Source organism: Gorilla gorilla, chromosome 11, assembly GCF_029281585.2.
Source record: "Gorilla gorilla gorilla isolate KB3781 chromosome 11, NHGRI_mGorGor1-v2.1_pri, whole genome shotgun sequence".
NCBI lineage: Eukaryota > Metazoa > Chordata > Mammalia > Primates > Hominidae > Gorilla > Gorilla gorilla.
Window position 1 is genome coordinate 37,475,083 of NC_073235.2, and position 21,425 is coordinate 37,496,507.

Sequence of the window (21,425 nt, forward strand, 5' to 3'; positions counted from 1 at the left end):
CCTAGCTTTTGTCCTACCAGCTGATTTAGACTTAGCTAGTTCTGCATATGGAAATGACCTGATTCACTGCAAATGGATTAAAAACTTCAAATCACTACAAATAAATTACAGAGAAAAGAGCCCAAGGTTTATGATGCCACCTTAACCAGCACAATTTCTCAGAGACATCTGAGGAGTTTGGGGGCCCTCTGATAATGAAATTCCGAGGCCCTCACCTCCTCCCTATTAGGCCTTGAGCCTCCTAGAATCTTTTAGGCTAAGATTGCTGCCAAAGTACAGAATCTAGAATCTCTTTAACTTACCTTCCTGCCTTCTCTGCTCTGCTTTGGACGAATTAAGTAAGCATCTTTACTCATCAAGCAAGAAAATATAAGTTGTTTTTACAATTTATTTTAAACTAACAACATTAAAATTGACAGGACAGGCCAAAAATAAAAAGAAATGTCATATAAAACAATAGAGAATGTAGTTCCTGGACAATCAAAACTGTAAACACTGAAATAGTTTTTTGTTGTTATTAAGAACATGTTTTCTGATACTATGAGTAATAATGTCTGACACTTGAGGAGGCTAATATGTAACTGCAACTTTCAGTGAATGACTCCATAGGATCTGGTTAAACTGGGTTAGACTGAATTTTCAGTAGGGAAACAAAGATCCCTTAGCCATCATTCCCCACAATTAAGCAAGGGAGCATCTGCAGTGGAACTGGGAAGAAAGTCTTGATGTGTATTCAGTGACTTCTCTCCAAGAAGGAGTGCTTCAGGAGCTGGAGAGCAGAAGGTCGCTCATGCTGGTCCCTAAGAAGGGAAAAACACATTAGAAGCAGCAGCACTCAGTAATGAGACTGCCAATGAGATCTACTTAAATGTGAACTTTTAAAGACGGAAATACAACTTCTGATAGTCAAACAGACTTGGGTTGAGTCCAGTCTCCAATTTTTAGCTGTGTGACCTTAAGCTAAGTGACTAAAACTCTCTTCATCAGTAAGATGGAGATAACAATAATACCTCATTGGGAGAATTAAATAATATATATACAACTTTTAAACAATAGCATGGTACTTGTTTGAAAAGTGGTAGCTATTGTGATTGAAAACTAGGCCCTACTTTCCCATTGTACTTTTGTGCAATTTGTTTGGAGTCTAATTTACGTATGGTAAAATTCACACTTACATTTACTTTTAAAATTCAGAAGCATTAAAATCCAGAATTGAAAACCTTTTAAAATAGATATTCAAATATGCTTTGGTGATTAATTGAAATAATCCCGTTTTGGGCACTCCTGGATTAACGTAAGATAGAGGGAGACAGTTGTTCGGTACTATTGTGGCATAGTTTTTTTCTTCAAGAAATTCAAAAGATTTTAGAAAGGTATCAGTCAATGAGCCAGTTAATGAACCAATAAGCTAATGAAATAGTCAATGATTAGCTGCAATGGCCTATTCCAGAGGCATTCTTTTGGTTACATTGGCCATCTTTTGATTTTTTTTTTCAGATACATAAATATTTATTAAGGCTTTAACAACCAGGTAACTTCCCGTACCCGCTACATTGTGCAACCACTTTCTTTATTGATATTATATAATGAGTATTTGTCATTTCTATGTGTCAGGAAGACTTCAAGTCCTCTCTTCTAGCTATTTGAAATACAGAATACATTGTTGTTAATTACAGTCACCCTGCTCTGTTATCAAACATTAGAACTTACTCCTTCTATCTAATTATGTACCCATTAACCAACCTCTTTTTATCCTCCCTGCCCCACCACATACACACCCTTCCCAGCCTCTGATAACTATCATTCTACTCTCTGCTTCCGTGAGATCTACTTTCGTAGCTCCCACATAAGAGTGAGAACATGTGGTATTTGTCTTGCTGGGCCTGGCTTATTTTACTTAAGATAAAGAACTCCAGATCCATCTCTGTTGCTGAAAATGATAAGACTTCATTTTTTTTATGGCTGAGTAGCATTCTGTTGTGCATATATACTAAGTTTTCTTTATCCATTCATCTGTTGAGGGACACTTAGGTGGATCCATACCTTTGTTATTGTGAATAGTGCTGCAATAAGCATGAGGATGCAGGTATCCCTTAGAGATAATGATTTTCTTTCCTTTGGATAAATACTCAGTAGGAGGATTGCTGGATCATACAGCAGGTAGTTCTATTTTTAGTTTTTTGGGGTTTTTTTGAGAAATCTCCATACTGTTTTCCATAATGGCTGTATTAATTTACATTCATACCCAACAGTACGTGAGTTTCCTTATCTACACATTCTTGCCAGCATCTGTTATTTTTGTGTGTTTTTAATAGTAGTCATTTTAACTGGGATAAGATGGCATCTCTTGGTGGTTTTAATTTGCATTTCCTTGTTGATTAGTGATGTTGAGCATTTCTTCATATACCTGTCGGCTATTTGTGTCTTCTTTTGAGATATGTTTCTTGTTGGATGAACATTTTGCAAATATTCTCTCCCATTCAACAGGTTGTCTCTTCACGCTGTGCTTTCCTTTACCTTAAAAGCACAGGTGACAAAACCAAAAATAGACAAATGGAACTATATATTAAAGAGCTTCTGCACAGACCAATAACCTGGAGTGTTTCCCTATGTTTTCTTCTAGTAATTTTATAGTTTTGAGTCTTATGTTTAGGTATTTAATCAATTTTGAGTTGATTTTTGTATATGGTGAGATAGGGGTCTAACTTCGTTCATCTGCATATGAATATGCACCATATATTGAAGAGGGTGTCAATTCCCCAGTATTTGTTCTTGGTCCCTTTGTCAAAAATAAGTTGGTTTACATATGGGGACTTATTTCTGGGTTCTCTACTCTGTTCTATTGGTTTATGTGTCTGTTTTTATACCAATACCATGCTGTTTTGGTTACTGTAGCCTTGTAATATATTTTGTATATATTTTATGTATATTTTGAAGTGACATAGTGTGATGCCTCCAGCTTTGTTCTTTTTGTTTAGTATTGCTTTGGCTCTTTTAGCTCCTTTTTGGTTCCACACAAATTTTAGGATTGTTTTGTATATATTTCTGTGAAAAATTACATTGGTATTTTTGCATTGAATCCATAAATAATTTTGGTTAGTATGACCACTTTAACAATATTGATTCTTGTGACCCATGAGCACTTGTTTGTGTCTTCAATTTTTTTCATCAATGTTTTGTAGTTTATTTCATCAATGTTTTGTTGTTTTCCTTGTAGAGGTCTTTCACCTCCTTGGTTACATTTGTTCCCAGGTATTTTATTTTATTTTTGTAGCCACTTTAAATGGGATTGCCTTCTTGATTTCTTTTTCAGCTACTTCATTGTTGGTATATAGAAACACAACAGATTTTCGTATGTTAATTTTGTATCCTGCAACTTTACTGAATCTTTACTGAATCGATCTAAGAGTTTTTTGGTGGAGTCTTTAGGTTTTTCTAGATATAAGATCACGTCATCTGCAAAGAGGCACTGTTTGACTTTCTCTTTTCCAGTTTGAATGCCTTTTATTCTTTTTTTTTTTTTAGATGGAGTCTCACTCTGTCACCCAGGCTGGAGTGCAGTGGTACGATCTCAGCTCACTGCAAGCTCCACCTCCCGGGTTCATGCCATTCTCCTGCCTCAGCCTCCCGAGTAGCTGGGACTACAGGTGCCCGCCACCACACCCGGCTAATTTTTTGTATTTTTAGTAGAGATGGGGTTTCACTGTGTTAGCCAGGATGGTCTCGATTTTCTGACCTCATGATCTGCCCGCCTTAGCCCCCCAAAGTGCTGGGATTACAGGCATGAGCCACTGCGCCCAGCCTGAATGCCTTTTATTCTTTCTCTTGCCTAATCACTCTGGCTAGAACTTCCCATACTATGTTGAATAGGAGTGGTGAAAGTTGGCATCCTTCTCTTGTTCCAGTTCTAAGAAGAAAGGCTTTCACCTTTTCCCCATTCTGTATGATGTTAGCTGTGGGTTTGTCATATATGGCCTATTATATTGAGGTATGTTCTTTCTATGCCTAGTTTGTTGATAGTTTTTATCACAAAGGGATGTTGGATTTTAGAAAATGCCTTTTCTGTTTCTATTGAGATGGTCATATTGTTTTTGTCCTTCATTCTGTTAATGTGATGTATCATGTTTATTGATTTGTGCATGTTGAACCATCCTTGCATCACTAGTATAAAACTCACTTGATTATGGTGTATTATCTTTTTGATGTGCTGTTGGGTTAGGTTTGCTAGTATTTTGTTCAGGAATTTTGTATCTGTGTTCATCAAGGATACTGGCCTATAGTTTTCTTTTTTTGTGGTTTTCGCATCCTTGTCTGGTTTTGGTATCAGGGTAATGCTGGCTTCATAGAATGAGTTAGGGAGAATTCCTTCCTTCTCAATTTTTTGGAATAGTTGGAGGATAACTGGTGTTAGTTCTTCTTTATGAGTTTGGTAGAATATGGCAGTGAAGCCATCCAGTCCTGGGCTTTTCTTTGTTAGGAGATATTTTATTACTGATTCAATCTTATTGCTCATTATTGGTCTGTTCAGGTTCTCTATTTCTTCCTGACTCAATCTTGTATGTGTCCAGGAATTTATCCATTTCCTCTAGGTTTTCCAGTTTGTTAGCTTATATTTGTTCATAATGTTCTCTGGTGGGTTTTTTCATTTCTGTAGTATTAGTTGTTATGTCTCCTTTTTTGTTTCTGATTTTTATTTGGGTCATCTCTCTTTTTTTTCTTGGTTAGTCTAGCTAGCAGTTTATTGATTTTATTTTATTTTTTTTAACCAACTTCTCATTTCACCGATCCTTTGTATTTTTTTCTGTATTTCATTTAATGCTACTCTGACCTTTATTACTTTTCTATTGATTTTTAAATTTTTTTATTTTTAATTTTTGTGGGTACATGGTGTATATATTTATGGGGTACATGAGATGTTTTGATACAGGCATGCAATGTCAAATAATCACACCATGGAGAATGGGGTATCCATCCTCTCAAGCATTTATCCTTTGTGTTACAAACAATCTAATTACACTCTTTTAATTATTTTAAAATGTACAATTAAGTTATTAATGACTATTGTCTCCCTGATGTTCTATCAAATGGTAGGTCTTATTCAAGCTTTCTAACTATTTTTTTTTTAGTCCATTAACCATCCCTATCTGCCCTACTCCTATCCTCCTACTATCATTCCCAGCCTCTGGTAACCATCCTTCTACTCTCTATGTTAATGAATTTAATTGTTTTTATTTTTAGATCCCACAAATAAGTGAGGACATGCAATGTTTGTCTTTCTGATCCTGGTTTATTTCACTTAACATAATCTGATCTTTATTTCTTTTTTTCTGCTAATTTGGGGTTTGGTTTGTTCCCTTTTTCTTCTGTTTCCTTGATTATTTATTTAAATTTTTATACTTTTTTAAAAGGTCACCCCATCTGGAATGCAGTGGTGCAATCATGGCTTACTGCAGTCTCGAACTCTTGGGTTCAAGCAATCCTCCCACCCTAGCCTCCCAAGTGACCTAGCTAGCTAATTTTTTTTTTTTTTCTTTGTGAGACAAGGTCTCACATTGCTACCCAGGCTGGTCTTGAACTCTTGGCTTCAAGTGATCCTCCCACCTTGGCCTCCCACAGTGTTGGGATTACAGGTGTAAGCCACCATGCCCAGCCAATCTTCATACATTTTTGATGTAGGCTTTTATTGCTATAAACCTCCCTCTTAGCACTGCTTTTACTATGTCACATAGATTTGGGCATGTTGTGTTTTGATTTTCATTTGTTTTGAGAAATTTTTAAATTTTCTTCTTAATTTCTTTCTTGCCCCAGTAGCCATTCAGGAACATGTTGTTTAGTTTCCATGTATTTATACAGTTTCCAAAGTTCCTCTTGTTATTGATTTCTAGTTTTATTACATTGTGGCTGAAAGAATACTTGGTATGATTTTGATTTTTAAAAATTTGTTGAAACTTGTTTTGCAGCCTAACATATGGCCTATCCTGGAAAATGTTCCATGTTTTAATGGGAACATTTATTCTGCCATTGTTGGAGAAAATATTCTGTAGGTATCTGTTGTGTCTGTTTGGTTTAAGGTGCAATTTAAATCCAGGTTTCTCTGTTGATGTTTTGTTTAGATGATCTGCTTAATGTTGAGAGTGGGGTGTTAAAGTCCCCATCTATGATTGTATTAGAGTTTATCTCTCTCTTCAGATCTAATAATATTTGCTTCATATACCTGGGTGCTCTGGTGTAGGGTGCATCAGAACTGTTACATCCTCTGGCTGAATTTTTCTCTTTATCATTATATAGTGACTTTGTCTCTTTTTACTGTTTTTGACATAAAGTGTGTTTTATCTGATATGAATATAGCTACTCATGCTCTCTATTGGTTTCTATTTGCATGAACTATCTTTTTCCATCCTTTCACTTTCTGTCTATATGTGTCATTACAGGTAAAGCGAGTTTCTTGAAAGCAGCATATTTTTGGGTCACTTTTTAAAAATCTATTCAGCCATTTTAATTGGAAATTTTAATCCATTTATGTTCTTATTCCTGTCATTTTGTTGATTGTTTTCTGGTTGGTTTTTTTGTTTGTTTGTTTCTTTCTTTCTCTCTTGTTATTTATCATTGTGGTTTGGTGGTTTTCTGTAGTGTTAACGTTTGAGTCCTTTCTCTACCTCTTTTGTGTGGTTTCCTCTACCTGTGAGTTTTACACTTTCATATGTTTTCATGATGATAGATATGACCTTTCACTTCCAGGTGTAGGACTTTCTTAAGCATTTCTTGTAGGGCCACTAATGGTGATGAAGTCTCTCAGTTTTTGCATGTCTGTGAAAGACTTTCTCCATTTTTGAAGGATAACTTTGCTGAGTATAGCATTCTTGGCTGACAGTTTTGGTTTTGTTTTTATGCCTTTCAAAACTTTTTTTTGGTTTGTTTGTTTTTTTGAGACAGAGTTTTGCTGTTGTTGCCCAGGCTAGAGTGCAAAGGCACGATCTCGGCTCACTGCACCCTCCACCTCCCAGGTTCAAGCAATTCTCCTGTCTCAGCCTCCAGAGTAGCTGGGATTACAGGCATGTGCCACCACACCTGGACAATTTTGTATTTTTAGTAGAGATGGATTTTCTCCATGTTGGTCAGGCTGGTCTCAAACTCCCGACTTCAGGTGATCCACCCACTTCAGCCTTCCAAAGTGCTGGGATTACAGGTGCAAGCCACTATGCCTGGCCTAAAACTTTTAATATATTATCTCATTCTCTCCTGGCCTGTAAGGTTTCTGCTGATAAATCCACTGTTAGTCTGATGGGGGTTCTTTTATACATTACTAGATGCTTTTCTTTTGCTGTTCTTAGAATTTTCTCTTTGTCTTTGACTTTTGACAGTTTGACTACAATGTACCATGGAGAAGACCTTTCTAGGTTGTATCTATTTGTGGATCTCTTAGCTTCCTGTATCTGGATGTCTAAATCTCTTGCTAGACCTGGGAAAGTTTCAACTATTCTGTTTTTAAATAGATTTTCTATACCTTTGGTCTTCTCTTCACCTTCTGGAACAATCAAAATTGTATATTTGGCCAATTTATAGTTTCCTACATGTCATGTAGGCTTTCTTCACTCTTTTTTTTTCTTTATTTTTGTTTGAATGGGTTATTTCAAAAGATCTGTATTCAAGTCCTGAGATTCTTTCTCCTGCTTGATGTAGTCTATTGTCAAAGCTCTTGAATGAATTGGCACATGTGGTATAACAGTCACTTCTTTTAAATTTTTGGATTGGCTTTCATAAGGGAAGACTCTTTCCTGAAGATGTATCTATGGTGTTGATTGGGTAGGATGCTTTAGCTTTGATTCTGGGTGTATGCAGTAGTGTGGTCTTAGTATAATTTCTTCAGCTGTAAACAGCGCCAGTGGTGTCTGTGATTTCTTCAGCAGCTAAGTCTGTGATTGTTAGTGGAGTCTGTGGTGAGGTTTTGCTGGGGATTGGCATGCCAGGTGGGCCACTCCTTTAGCCTGAGTGGTAGCAGTGGTGTGTCAAGCATGCCCATCCTTGGGCCCCTGGGTGACATACATGGGTACTAGTGTTAGCGGGTTCAAATGAGCCAATTCTTGGGCCTCCAAGGCTTGCTCAGGTCCTGGTAGTGGCAGTGGTGTGCTGGGTGGGTGGATAGGTCCTTAGACTCCTGGGCAGCATGCATGGCATGGGCAATGGCAATAGTGGTACTGGGATAATGCTTGGGCTCCATAGCAGCAGGCACTGGTGTTAATAGTGGCTGCAATGGGCTGGATGGGCCGGTCCTCAGGTCCTCAGGAGGAATGTACAGATACCAGCAGTGATAGGGCAGAGAATCCCCAGGCCCCAGGCAATGTGCTCAGACACCGGCAGGGCTGCTGGGCCAGGCTTGGTTGACCTTTCCTCAGGCCCTCCAGTGGTACACTCAGGGGTCAGCAGTAGTGGGCAGGGTGGGGTGATCCCCAGGGCCCTGGCATGATGATTGGGTGGCTGCAGCTCCGGTGGTGGTGGGCAAGGGAAGCCTGTCATTAGGGCATGTGCAAGTGTGCTATAGCCCTGCTACTGGTGGAAGCAAGAGTTGCCGTCAGTGGCAGCAGCTTCAGGCAGGTGGCTCTCAGGTTCCAGGGAGCTCAAGGTTTTGCTTCTGGTGGTGGCAGCAGCTGCAGCCAAGAAAGCCAGTCCTCAGGGCACATGCAAATGTGCTGCAACCCTGTTGCTGAAGTGGGTGGGGTCACTGCCAGTGGCACACACTTCAGCCTAAGCAGAAGCTGCAGTGGACAGCAGCAGAGTCTGTCCTCAGAGCATGTGTGTGGCAGCCCTGCTGCTAGAAAGGGTGGGGTTGCTATCTGTTATAGCCACCTCAGGTAGGCAGTTCTTAGGCACTGGTGAGCACATGCTTTGGCTCCCTTTGTCCCAGGAGCAGCCTCCCTGGTGCGCTGCACTGTTGTTTCTGGGGTGCAGGACACCATGTGTGCTACAATGCTGGGGATCTGGCCACTCCACTGGGTACAACTGGCATCACACTGCTGCAGCCCTCCAGGTAAACACAAGAAGATGTAAGTAGGGTTCCAAGGATATGGAGTTGCAGGGGCTGTTGGACCCCAGGGCGGGATGGAGTCTGGTGGGGGCTGGACTCTCAAAATGGTGCCATGCTGTAGCGGCTTAGGACTCAGGTGTGAGCTCCCTCTCCGGAGCAATGCTGTCACATGGTTTCCAGGCAGCTCCATATTCTAGTCTCAGTGTCTGCAAGGACTAAAGGGTTCCCCCATGGCTAGGATTGCAGGAGTTCACTGTGAGAATGTGGACCACTGAGGGTCTCTCACCCTTTCCCCACACTAGGGAGGCTCTCTGGGCTCTCGGCTAATCTCAACCAAACTGACTGCCTTCCTTTCCTTTTCTTCCATGTCTCAGGTGTTTCCTGTAACTTCTCTGTTGAAATCCAGTGTTCTCTCTCAGATGCTGTATTTGAAATGTGCTTATCTACTTGCTATTTTAGTTCTTTGTGGAGGAAGTAAGTGCCAGATGCCTCTAGTCAGCCATCTTGAAGCCCCTCCTTTTTAAAATAATTTTGAAAGCACAATGGCCACCAGATCATTTTCCAGGTGAAAATGGAAATAAATACTATTAAAAGTATTTTGTGTAAAAGTATTATATTTTGTGTCATTTCAAAAGTAAAAAAAAAAAAAAAAAAACAAAAACCAAAAATCCAGCAAGGCACAGCGGCTCACACCTGTAATCTCAGCACTTTGGGAGGCTAAGATGGGTGGATCACGAGGTCAGGAGTTCGAGACCAGCCTGGCCAACATGGTGAAACCCCGTCTATACTAAAAAAACAAAAACATCAGCTGGCCACAGTGGCGGGCGCCTGTAGTCCCAGCTACTTGGGAGGCTGAGACAGGAGAATTGCTTGAACCCGTGGACGGACGTTGCAGTGAGCCAAGATCACACCACTGCATTCCAGCCTGGGTAACAAAGCAAGATTCCGTCTCGGAAAAAAAAAAGAAAAAAAAATTCTTTCACTATCTGGAGGCCCTTTCTCCTGCCTTTAAAATATGCAGAAATCTCTCTCCTTAAAAATCCTTTCCTTGAACTGGATACCATTTCTAGCTACCACCGCTCCCCCACCCACTTTTTTTTTTTTTTTTTTTTTTGAGACAGGGTCTCATTCTGTTGCCCAGGCTGGAGTGCAGTGGCATGATCACGGTTCACTGTGATCCAACCTTCCAGGCTCAAGTGATCCTCCCACCTCAGCCTTCTGAGTCACTGGGACTACAGGTGTACACCACCGTGACTTGCTAATTTTTAATTTTTTTTTTTTTTTTTTTTTGAGATGAAGTCTCGCTCTGTCACCCAGGCTGGAGTGCAGTGGAGCAATCTCAGCTCACTGCAAGCTCCGCCTCCCGGGTTCACACCATTTTCCTGCCTCAGCCTCCCGAGTAGCTGGGACTACAGGTGCCTGCCACCACACCCGGCTAATTTTTTGTATTTTTAGTGGAGACAGGGTTTCACCGTGTTAGCTAGGATGGTCTTGATCTCCTGACCTTGTGATCCGCCCGCCTCGGCCTCCCAAAGTGCTGGGATTACTGGCGTGAGCCACCACGCCCGGCTAATTTTTAAATTTTTTGTAGAAACAGGGTCTCCCTATGTTGCCCAGGCTGATCTCAAACTCCTGGGTGCAATCAGTTATTCTGCCTCAGCCTCCCAAAGTGCTGGGATTACAAGCATGGACCACTGCGCCTGGCCCATCCCATTTTAAATGTCTCTGCCAAATGTCTCTAACAAGGCTAAGCTCGGTGACTTCCCTCCTGTATTCTTAACCATTTGGCCCATTCCTCTATAGAAATTGCCCTCTTGAAATTAACCAGATTTAATGAGCTGTTTGTCATTTCTGTAGCACTTGAAACATTCACTACTCCCTCCTACCTGAAACTACCTCTGCTTAGACTTAGGGACACTCTGTCCTCTTGTTTCTTCTTACACCTTGGGGCAACTCCCTTCCCTTCCTCCCTTCCCTTCTCCAGTTATGTGCTAGACTTGATGCCATGCATTTCTGTTAGCTTCCATTGTGAACATTTTCAAAATATTTTCCTCAGCCCCATAATTTTGTTATGACTGTAGCAATCAACCTTATAATGATTTTTTTTTTTTTTTTTGAGACAGAGTCTCACTCTGTCCCTTAGGCTGGAGTGCAGTGGTGCCATCTCAGCCCACTGCAGCATCAACTTCTGGGGTCAAGCGATCCTCTCATCCTCTCACCTCAGCCTCCTGAGTAGCTGGGACTACAGGCACACACCACCATGCCTGGCTAATTTTTGTATTTTTTTGTAAAGATGCGGTTTCTTCATGTGGCCCAGGATGGTCTCCATCTTGAACTCCTGGGCTTAAGTGATCCCCCCACCTCGGCCTTCCTAAGTGCTGGGATTACAGGCATGAACCACTGCACCTGGCTGTTATAATTATTTTTAAATGTGTCCTTCCAATCTTAATTGCTGTCCTGAGCTGCAATTCCATAGCTTCAAATGTCTCCTTACAGGAGGTGGGAAGGGTTTAGCTGCCTCCCTGTTCTTCTCTCACAACTGTGATTTCTCCCATTATCCAGACTCAAAAATGTGAAATCCTATCATCCTGCTCCATTACCAAGTCTTGATTCACCTTTTCTCTGAAATTTTCTGGAATCCTTTACAATCCCACTGCTTCTACCACCATCAGCATCCAAGCTCTGGATTTCTGCAGAGCTTTCTAGTCTCAAGCGACATCCATCCCAGGCCCTTCAATACATTGCCATCTGACCTGCCTTCCCAAAGACCCTTTTCTTTATGGCCTTTTCTACCCCAAATCTTTTGCAGCCCCCTGCTCCTCACTGCCTATTGCAACAAAGCTAAACTCCTTGGCCTGACTTCCCAGAACTTGATCTGTCAATAGGAGTACCCTCTCCATGCTTACTTCTCTCAGCTTCCCCAAGTTCATTTCTGTTTTCTTTAGACTTTCCCTAGTCTATGCCTGATTACCTCTATTTCTGAATCTTTAAGAGTGCCTCGCCCTTTATTTTCTGGATATCCATATCTCCAAGGAGTATTGTTATTGATATCAGGTGAGATGCTAGGGTCCTCAGGGTCTTTGCCACAGAATTTTAGGAGGTAATTATATACTTGTATATGACTCTAATTAGGTAAGGTATGTTAGTGTTCTTCCTAATGATTATTAACTGTAAACTCCTAATTTTGTGCCCCACACTCTGCTAAGCAATTTACATGCACCATTTCACTTAACCTTCACAATAACCCTGTTAATTTTTATTAGTGGTGTGAATTGTATACTGCTTAGTTTATGAAGCAACGGTTCAAAAGGAGAGCCATAAAAGAAGATTCCACCCTTTCTCTTTAAAGCGCTTCGTGTGTGTGTGTGTGTGTGTGTCTGTGTGTATTTAATCACAACTTGAAAGAAAATGAGAATAACAAGTGGTTTCTAGCTGTGAGTCAATAATATAGGTAATTGTTAAATTCGGAACAAAGCAACTACAATAGTTTTAACAGTTAACACCAATATCAAACTAGTACTTGTCTATACGATTTTCCAACACATTTATGCGGTTTTTTTTTTTTTTTTTGGAGAGGGTGGGCATCTCAGTGACTGGGGCTCTGTCCACAAAATCCACGCTGGAAACCTAAGGGGTCTCTGCATCTAGCAATGCCAAAAACTGTACCCCTGGAGTGGCATTCCTGCCCTGGCCCATGTAATTATCCTGAAATCAGCCAGGACAGGCTGATACACATGTGCTGGGAGAGAGAGACAGAGACTGAAAGAGAGACACATTCACTGGCAGAGAGGGAGACCTGTAGATTCTAAGATTTATTCAGAAAGGCAAAATGAACCCCCTGGGAGTTGGGGGTTGCCATATGTGCTTGCTAAAAGATGGGACACTGGAGTTTTTCATCTAGGGATAAGAAGGCAAACTTCCTTGAAAGACAGGAAATTGACTTTGAGTCTCAGGCCTTTCTTGTCCTCCAATTAAAGTTGAGCCTTGCTAGGTAGGTGGGTTTGGGGTTTGGGGCTGCTGTGCAGTATCCTAGAGTGGGCTCCAGCACCCACAGCCCTACTCCTTAACTCTTCCCCACCCCATGGATACACACTTTAACTAGAGCCATCTGTCTGCTTTTATTTTATTCTTTGATTTAAGATTTCTATGAGCAGAGAGTACCTGGCTAAAAATTTGAAAATCACAGCACTAGTTAATCTCCATTACATTACAGTTACAGTTCTAACATTTTACCCAGAATTTAATTCCATAGGTATGAGAGAAGATAAGGAAGGGGAAAACAGGCAATTTTCTAAGGCTTTTCTGATTCACCAACTACTCCCCCACTTGACACTTGAAATCTCCAATTAGACATTTGTTTCTTTGGCTCAAAATGTTTCCCCTCACTTTAAATGCAAGATGATGTCATTTCACCCTAACCAGTTCCTAGGAAGATGTCTCATTGGTAAATAAGTAGATCTTTAACAAATTTTGCAAACCCATTGATTTGGGCAAGTATTGACAGAACTTGATAAGACATTTAATTGAGGCACTTTCTATTTGAAGCATTGCCTCCTATACCCTGATACAACAATGAACACAATTACCCAATATGACTGATTATGATTACTTTCGGCACAAAATCACTGTCTACTTGACTTCATAACCAAAACAGAGTTTTTAATGGGCCATAAATTGAAAGGGAAATGTCTGCCACTTGGAATCTCTGGGCATTTATCTTCCTCCTCTTGCTTTCAGTTTCTTACCTGGTCAGGCACATGCGCACAAAGTCTGCTGCATTTTCTGAGAAGTGGTCTGGTAAAGGAGGCATCAGCCCTCGGTGTGCTCCGATGTAAAACATTGCGGCCATCCTGTCCATGGAAGCCAGTGGAGGCTTCCCTGTAGCCATCTCAAACACAGTACAACCAATGCTCCAGATATCTGATTTCCGTCCATAGCCAGACTCATTGATGACTTCTGGGGCCATCCAATATGGAGTCCCATGCATGGACTTAAGCATGTCACTGTGGGTGCCATTTAAACCTGCCCAGGCCAAACGCCTGGCACAGCCAAAGTCAATCAGCTTTATTATTCCAGTTGGCATGAGCATAACATTATTTCCTTTGATATCGCGATGTACCACGCAGTTCTCATGGAGATAAGCAACACCTTGAAGAATTTGTTTCGTATATTTACAGAACACCATCTCAGGCAATGGCCCAAAACGGTTTATAATACTAGAGATTGAGCCACCAGGAATAAACTCCATGAAAATGCTCACAGTGTTCTCTTGCAAGCATGTCCCCAAATAGGCCACAATGTTGACATGTTTCAGTGCTTTGAGCAAATCTACTTCTTCCTGTAGTTTCCGGTATTCCTTTTCAGTAGCTAATTTATTAGAGGTATCCAAAGCCACCTGTTTTACAGCTATTAGCTGCCCTTGACTAGTGAGACCACAGTATACCTAGAAGCAAATCAATAATACCTTGTTATTAAATTAATGACATAACTTATTCACGAAATGCCTCAGGTGACACTTGACTTTCCCTTCTCTTTCTAAACCCTTGTCTTTCTCTAAGTTGATACCTCCCTTCCTAAATGCAAAGTGTTTAAGCAAATTCAGTGTTTCAGTGGAGCCAAGATGGGTATGAGAAACATGGTGGATGGATGTCATATTGGCTTAAAGTCAAGTGGCTTGAATTGGCTAGAATCCTGGCTTCATCTTTCCCCAGCTACATAACTTGGGATAAATGTGTAATCTTTTGACTTCAGTTTTTCTCATCTGTAAAACTGAGGTAACAATACTTGCCTCACAGATTTCTTTTCTTTTTTTTTTTTTTTTTTGTTTGTTTTTAGACAGGGTCTCACTCTGTTGCCCAGGCTGCAGTGCATTGGCACAATCACAGCTCATTGCCGGCTCAACCTCCTGGGTTCAAGCAATCCTCCTACCTCAGCCTCCTGAGCAGCTCGTAGCTAGGATCATAGCTGTGTGCCACCACACCTGGCTAATTGTGTGTGTGTGTGTGTGTACTTTTTGTAGAGCCACCGTGCTACCTTTTTCTTTTTTTTTTTTCTTTTTTTTTTTTGGAGACAGAGTCTCTCTCTGTCACCCAGGCTGGAGTGCAGTGGCCCTGATCATATCTCACTGCAGCCTCAAACTCTTGGGCTCAAGCGATCCTCCTGCCTCAGTGTCCTGAGTAGCTGGGACTACAGGCATGTACCACCACACTAGGCTAATTTTTAAAGTATCTTTGTGGAGACAAGGTCTCTCTATGTTGCCCAGGCTGCCTCACAGATTTTTTCTTTTTTTTTTTTTTTTTTTTTGGAGACAGGGTCTCGCTCTGTCGCCCAGGCTGGAGTGCAGTGGTGTGATCTGGGCTCACTGCAACCTCTGCCCCTGGGTTCAAGCAATTCTCATGCCTCAGCCTCCTGAGTAGCTGGGATTACAGGTCTGTGCCACCACACCTGGCTAATTTTTGTATTTTTAGTAGAGACGGGGTTTTACCATATGGCCAGTCTAGTCTCGAACTCCTGACCTCAAGTGATCCACCCGCCTCGGCCTCCCAAATTTCTGGGATTACAGGTGAAAGCCACCACACCTGGCCTGCCTCCCAGATTTCTATGATGACTACATGAGATGGTGGTTTGGAAAAGCTCCTGATAATATGTAAAATAGAGCTAGTTCAGCTTCCAAGCTCTCTGGAGTGAGAAGGAGACAGGCCCTGGAAATCACCCTTGTGATGTAATCTCAGTGGTTTTGTGTCTTCCTGTCTTCTCACTGATTTCTGAAATGTCCCCATCTGGAGACAGCACAAGTCTTATTTGGGGGCCAGCCTTTTCTTTACTCGTCTATGTAAATAACTATCTAAAGTGCTAGGTTTTAGATATATAATGTTTGTACATATTTAAGAGGCACATCTGATATATTAATACATGCATAGAATGTGTAATGATCAAGACGGTGTGTTTAGGACACCCATCACCTCAAACATTTGACATTTTCTTTGTGTTGGGGGCATTTCAATCTTCTAGCTAATTGGAAATACACAATATATTGTTGTTAACTATAGTCACCCTACTGTGTTATCAAACACTAGCACTTATTTCTTCTATCTGACTGTATGTTTGTACCCACCTCTCTTCATCGCCCACCCCCCAAGATCTCTTATGCAGTTCACAAATGGAAGGAACATCTTTTGTTTTTGCCATCTAGTAATGATTCTCCAAACTTCCAGTAACATATTCAGCTGTTGAAGGAAGATATTTCTTTCCCATTGGACTTGAACCTGGGAGGATGAGAGGCTAGAAATGCAGTGGCCATTGTGTCACTATATGTGCCTGAGAAAAAGCCAGGCAAAGAGAGAGAGAGACCGGATCCTGATGACATTGTCTGATCCCTGAAGCCACCTGGACCCAGAGCCAGACCTATTCCAGACCTTTCAGTCGGATAAAGCAGTAACTGTCCTTTCCCTCAGTGGTTGGATTTTCTGTTACTTCCAACTGAAAGAATTCTAAGTAAAAGAGTGCTTGCCAGAGGAAGCAGGGAGGATGACTGGGGGAGCGGGAGGGGTGGAGGGAGGGACTGTGGAGGGGTGGGGAGTGCTGATTTCAAGTTTCCAGTTTAACTTACTGTGCCGTAGGCTCCCTTTCCAAGAATCTCACCCTTGGTCCATAGGATAGGTTCTTCAGACTTTAAACTATTTTCAGAAAATATCTTCTTTTCATTTGAGATGAGAAATTTCTCCTCCCTGTCATATATCCTGAGCCCACTACTATGCCTCTGGAAGAATCAGACAAAAGGAAAGATGACCATTAAACCAAGTCACTGGGATGGAGAGAAAGGGGTGAGAGTAAAGTCTTCTTTTCAAATGTTCCTGTCTGTGGCCACTCTTACAGGTAACTTCTAGAGACACATTATTCCCCCAAATGACCAAATAGTGTATCTTAGTTGTGAACTTCAGCCTTGTTAATTATACACATTTTAAAACCACATCTTGCTCTGTATATTTTATAGGAGGAGATCTTAGGCCTGTTCATCTCAGGCCCCACATAGGCCTGCAGCTACTAACCACTGTCTTTTGAGAATTATCTTTCACAAGGTCCCTATCATGACAGAATATGTTAGTGTGTGCCATCTCCTCAGCCCCCTAACCTCAACTCTCTCCTCAAAATTCCCATTATCATGGTCAGCTTGCCCCTAAACGCAGACAAGTTCAGAAAGAGAAACATACACAGAGCTGGACACACACATAGAGAGACACAAACTCATACACACATATTCACATATGTGTTCACACAAATGTACACACACATAAACATAAATGATATATAATCCATAAACATACATGCACACATATATATCATATATATACATACACATATGTACTGAGAGATAATATACAAACCAACAATGGCCAGATCACATATAAAAATAGAACTCTGACCTACAATGTGCAGCAACCAACCCAGGAAATCAACCCATTATCTACAGTAACCAAAACAGGAAGCCAGTTTACCATCCACAAGCCAGACTTGCAGGAAGTCAGACTAGTATCTCTAGCAAACAGTCCAGGAAGCTATGGGATAATTATTTACCTTGTATGTTCTTCTGACCAATAATTATTTAAAATAATTATTCCTGGCTGGGCGCAGTGGCTCACGCCTGTAATCCCAGCACTTTGGGAGGCCGAGGAAGGTGGATCACGAGGTCAGGAGTTCCAAGACCAGCCTGGCCAAGATGGTGAAATCCCGTCTCTACTAAAAATACAAAAATTATCCAGGTGTGGTGGTGAGTGCCTGTAATCCCAGCTACTTGGGAGGCTGAGGCAGGAGAATCGCTTTAACCCAGGAGGTGGAGGTTGCAGCAAGCCGAGATCGCAGCACTGTACTCCAGCCTGGGCAATAGAGCAAGACTCCATCTCAAAAAAAAAAATTATTCCTGATCCTGATATAGTGTGGATATAGTGTAGTATGACCTGAGTTAGTGTTCAATAAATAATATTTCAGTTTACCTACTGTTTCTGTCTTTAAAATTTCAGTTTGGGAGGCTTGTGTACTTTAGTGAAAACGATAACAAAGAAAACCCGATTATGTGTTGATCTTCTTCCCCACTCCATGCCAACTCTCATGCCAAACAAAATTTTTAAAAATCTTATTTCAGGATTTTTGCTTACACTTCCATGAGAGCAATGGCCAAGTCTTGTACAGCACTATGCTCCTAGTTCTTGGCCCACTGCCAGAAGCACAGTAGGCATCAATAATAATTTTGCATTAAAGTAGTGAATCATCTGAGAGCAAATGCTCAGGTGTAGGGGCTCTGAGAAATGTACATTTCATGTCTTCCTATGAACAAAATGGTGAGCCACTTCTGGAGCCATGTTCATTTCTTTCTATCTCACATACCTAGAGCAATGTCTTGCCTATAATTATGTATCTGCTGATAGTTGGAAATGATATGCTGTTGATTGAAAATGTCATCATTGAATAAAATACTAACCTATTTGAATGGTTTTGCTAAATTAATTTAACCAAACTGATTTCATTGCAATGTCAAGCTAGCTAAATTCCAGAAGGGAGGCAATGTAATGAAAACATCTTAGCCTGGGGGTCAGAGGACCTGAATTCCAACCTTGTGATCAAACAGTGAGACCTTGAAAAAACTATTTAATTGTTTAGGGTTTATAATTCCTCATTTGAAAATAAGGGGTTTGAACCAGATTGTCTCTGAGGTCCTTCCCACCCCAATGAATCTTGGATTCTAATTATACCAACCTGTATTTTGACTTTTGTTGTCTCTCTGCCCATTTCTTTTGGGGTACTTCCTCTCCATCTGAGGACAAGATTTAGGTTGTCAGGATCTGTTTCACTTGCCATTTTTTGGCAAGAGTTGTTATCTTTCTCATCAAGAGCTAATAATTCTGCAGCTAGACAACCTAATAGTTCATCTGTCAATTCTTCATTATTTACAGAGTCCATAATTTCTTGGGAAATTGAATTTGTGCCACTTAAGGTTTTTCCAAACATTTGATATGTGATTGACTTATTTGCTAAACTATCATGATCCAAATAATGTACCCAATATTGATATGTCTGGGAAGATGCACTTTCTTGTTTTTCTTGGAAAGAGAAATTTGTAAGTGTTTTAGAGTGATCTGAAACGCTATCAAACTCTAGATCATTAGTTAAAATTCGGCTGGCATTTACTTTACTAAGAGATGCTGTATTCTGCTTTTCTTGCTGTACACACTTGTTAGAATTCTTCTCATTGGGCACTGCCCAGCTGTTTTCTGAAGGGATAAATGGGATCTGGTGATGTAGCTCTTCAAGTTCTTGCAGATCTCTGAGGCTTGTGGTGAGTATTTGATTGTTAGAAATGTCTCTATCACCAGTAGACTCTTCCATAGAAACTTCTTCAACAATGGATAAATCTGAGACAGGAGGGAATTCATTCTGTTTCATGGACTGCTCAGGTGTCTGAGCCAAGTTCATGGGATGAATTTCATCTTTGGAAGATAGAAACTCATTTCCTGAAGACTTTATCTGCCAGTCTGGTTCTGAAATACCATCACCATTTTCAATGTCATGTAGGTTGCTATGTACAGCCTTGGAACTCTTTTCTTTAGAAATTAAGACTTTGTGCTCTTGTTTAATGCCAAATGAAGTCTTTGGGGGTTTCATATGTGTTTTTTTCTGAGAAAGTCTTGTTCTGATATTGCTCTTCCTCTCACTGTGTGAAGATCGACATTTATTGGTGATACTTCTGCCTGATGGAGCCGAACATATCTCACGGTAATACTTGTTTTCATCCCTTTCAGTCTCTCGCAAATGACAATAAACAGGGGTCCCAAACATTTCATAGATTCCAGGTCCATTAGCAGTTGAATTGATTTCTTTGAACATATCACTATACTTAAGATCTAGGTAATTTAGTCTTGGCTCTGTCGGCTGAACAGAGAGAGGAACATATGACTTTTGTATTCCTGGATTTTTACAGATGCAAGGAAATGATTGCTTTTTAGGTTTCTGAGTCCGGTGAGTTGATTGCTTCTTTGCTATCTGTGGCATTTTCTTTTGAAACCTGGGCAATTGCCAAGGCCTGGGGTCAACAAGTCCCAAAGCCGGGAAAATTTGTGTTTTTATGCTGGTTTTATGCATGGTAGGCTTAATGGGACCTTCGGTAGAAATCACGAAATTCTGAGGTGTCTTCTTACTTGTCTTGATCTTTGAATCCAACTTACTCCTATGGGAATTCATCTTATGCTTGTCATTTTCTTGGTGTACAGGTATGTTGACACTATGGTTGTTATGAATGGTTCCCTTTCTTTTTTGGAGGCTTGGTTTGGCTATCACTGGTTCCTTGGGGCTTCCATCCACAGGGAAGGTGATGTGGATAAGAGGCACCATCCTACTCATTTCTGGTTTGGCTCTTTCTGCTATTGATATTTTTAAGTTTGTCTCCATGCTGCTACAACCTTCTGGGAGTTTATCAATGGGGTCATCAAAGACTACACTGGATAAGCTTTTAAGTACAGTACACTCTTCTAAAATATTGTTTGGTTCCATTGCTTCATTTTTATGTAATGAAGCTCTTTTTGAAGCAGCTTTATTATTTCTCATCTCTTCATCCTGGCTTGGAGTTATTTCTGAATGCTGGGTTTCTTGGAACTTGCTTGGAATGGTACATACTATTTCTGGATCTTGTTCATAGTTTTTGGCTACTGAACTCTCATTCTTTCTTGATGAAAGATATTGAAAGTTCTCTTCTTCAGGTTTTCGCGTTTTACTACCATGGCAGTCAATATCCTCTTCCCTATCTGCAGGAATATTGCCTTCCTTCAAATTCTCAAAAGACACCAAAGACTGCCCTTTTTCGAAGTCAGTGATTTCAATTTTGTTACATTCTTCTATTTCCTTGGATTTCCAGTTTTCCTCCATCTCCAGGCATTGTCTGTGATGGTTAGTCTTAGGAAAAGAGCACATGTTTCTTGACCCAATGAAGCCATCAGAGGACCTGAGAGTCGGATCCATCAACAACTTAACTAGGGCTTCCAGAGGCTTGTTTGATGGGCTGAGCTCATCAGATTGACGAACAGACACTGAGAGCTTAGGCACAAAAGATGTGAGGCTTGGAATGTTTCTTTCTTTTTCTTTTGGAAACTTGTGATTTTGGGGGATAGTAAGGACACAAGATCGCGTGGGCAAGAGTGACAGTGGTGGCAGAAGGAACTAAAAGGAAGACAGAAAAAGCTGTGAATGCAGAAACATATATAAATATCACGTTAACTCGTTTAAAGTAGTCTAAAGAGATTATAATATCCTCTTAAGGAAGGCTTTTAAAGTTCAAAGCTATCCTGGAGACCACACTTCTTTTTTTTTCTTCTTGAGACAAGATCTCGCTCTGTCACCCAGGCTGGGGTGCAGTGGC

The 21,425-nt window shown here is 40.8% G+C and overlaps 1 protein-coding gene across 4 annotated transcripts in view; it reads right to left on the reverse strand.

Moving 5' to 3' along the window:
• Positions 1–374: 374 nt before the first annotated feature.
• The window catches only part of MAP3K19 (mitogen-activated protein kinase kinase kinase 19), a 96,901-nt gene continuing 75,850 nt past the window's right edge, over positions 375–21,425 (reverse strand). For 3 of the 4 annotated variants that reach the window (XM_004032585.5, XM_055380794.1, XM_055380795.2), the window contains 4 exons: positions 18,773–21,226; positions 16,632–16,781; positions 13,768–14,465; positions 375–800 (listed from right to left, as the gene is read on the reverse strand). In XM_004032585.5, coding sequence (XP_004032633.4) covers positions 734–800; positions 13,768–14,465; positions 16,632–16,781; positions 18,773–21,226 — 3,369 coding nt within the window. In that variant the 3' untranslated portion in view covers positions 375–733. The remainder of the gene's footprint in view (positions 801–13,767; positions 14,466–16,631; positions 16,782–18,772; positions 21,227–21,425) is intronic. The other variant, XM_063694780.1, reaches the window with a different exon arrangement.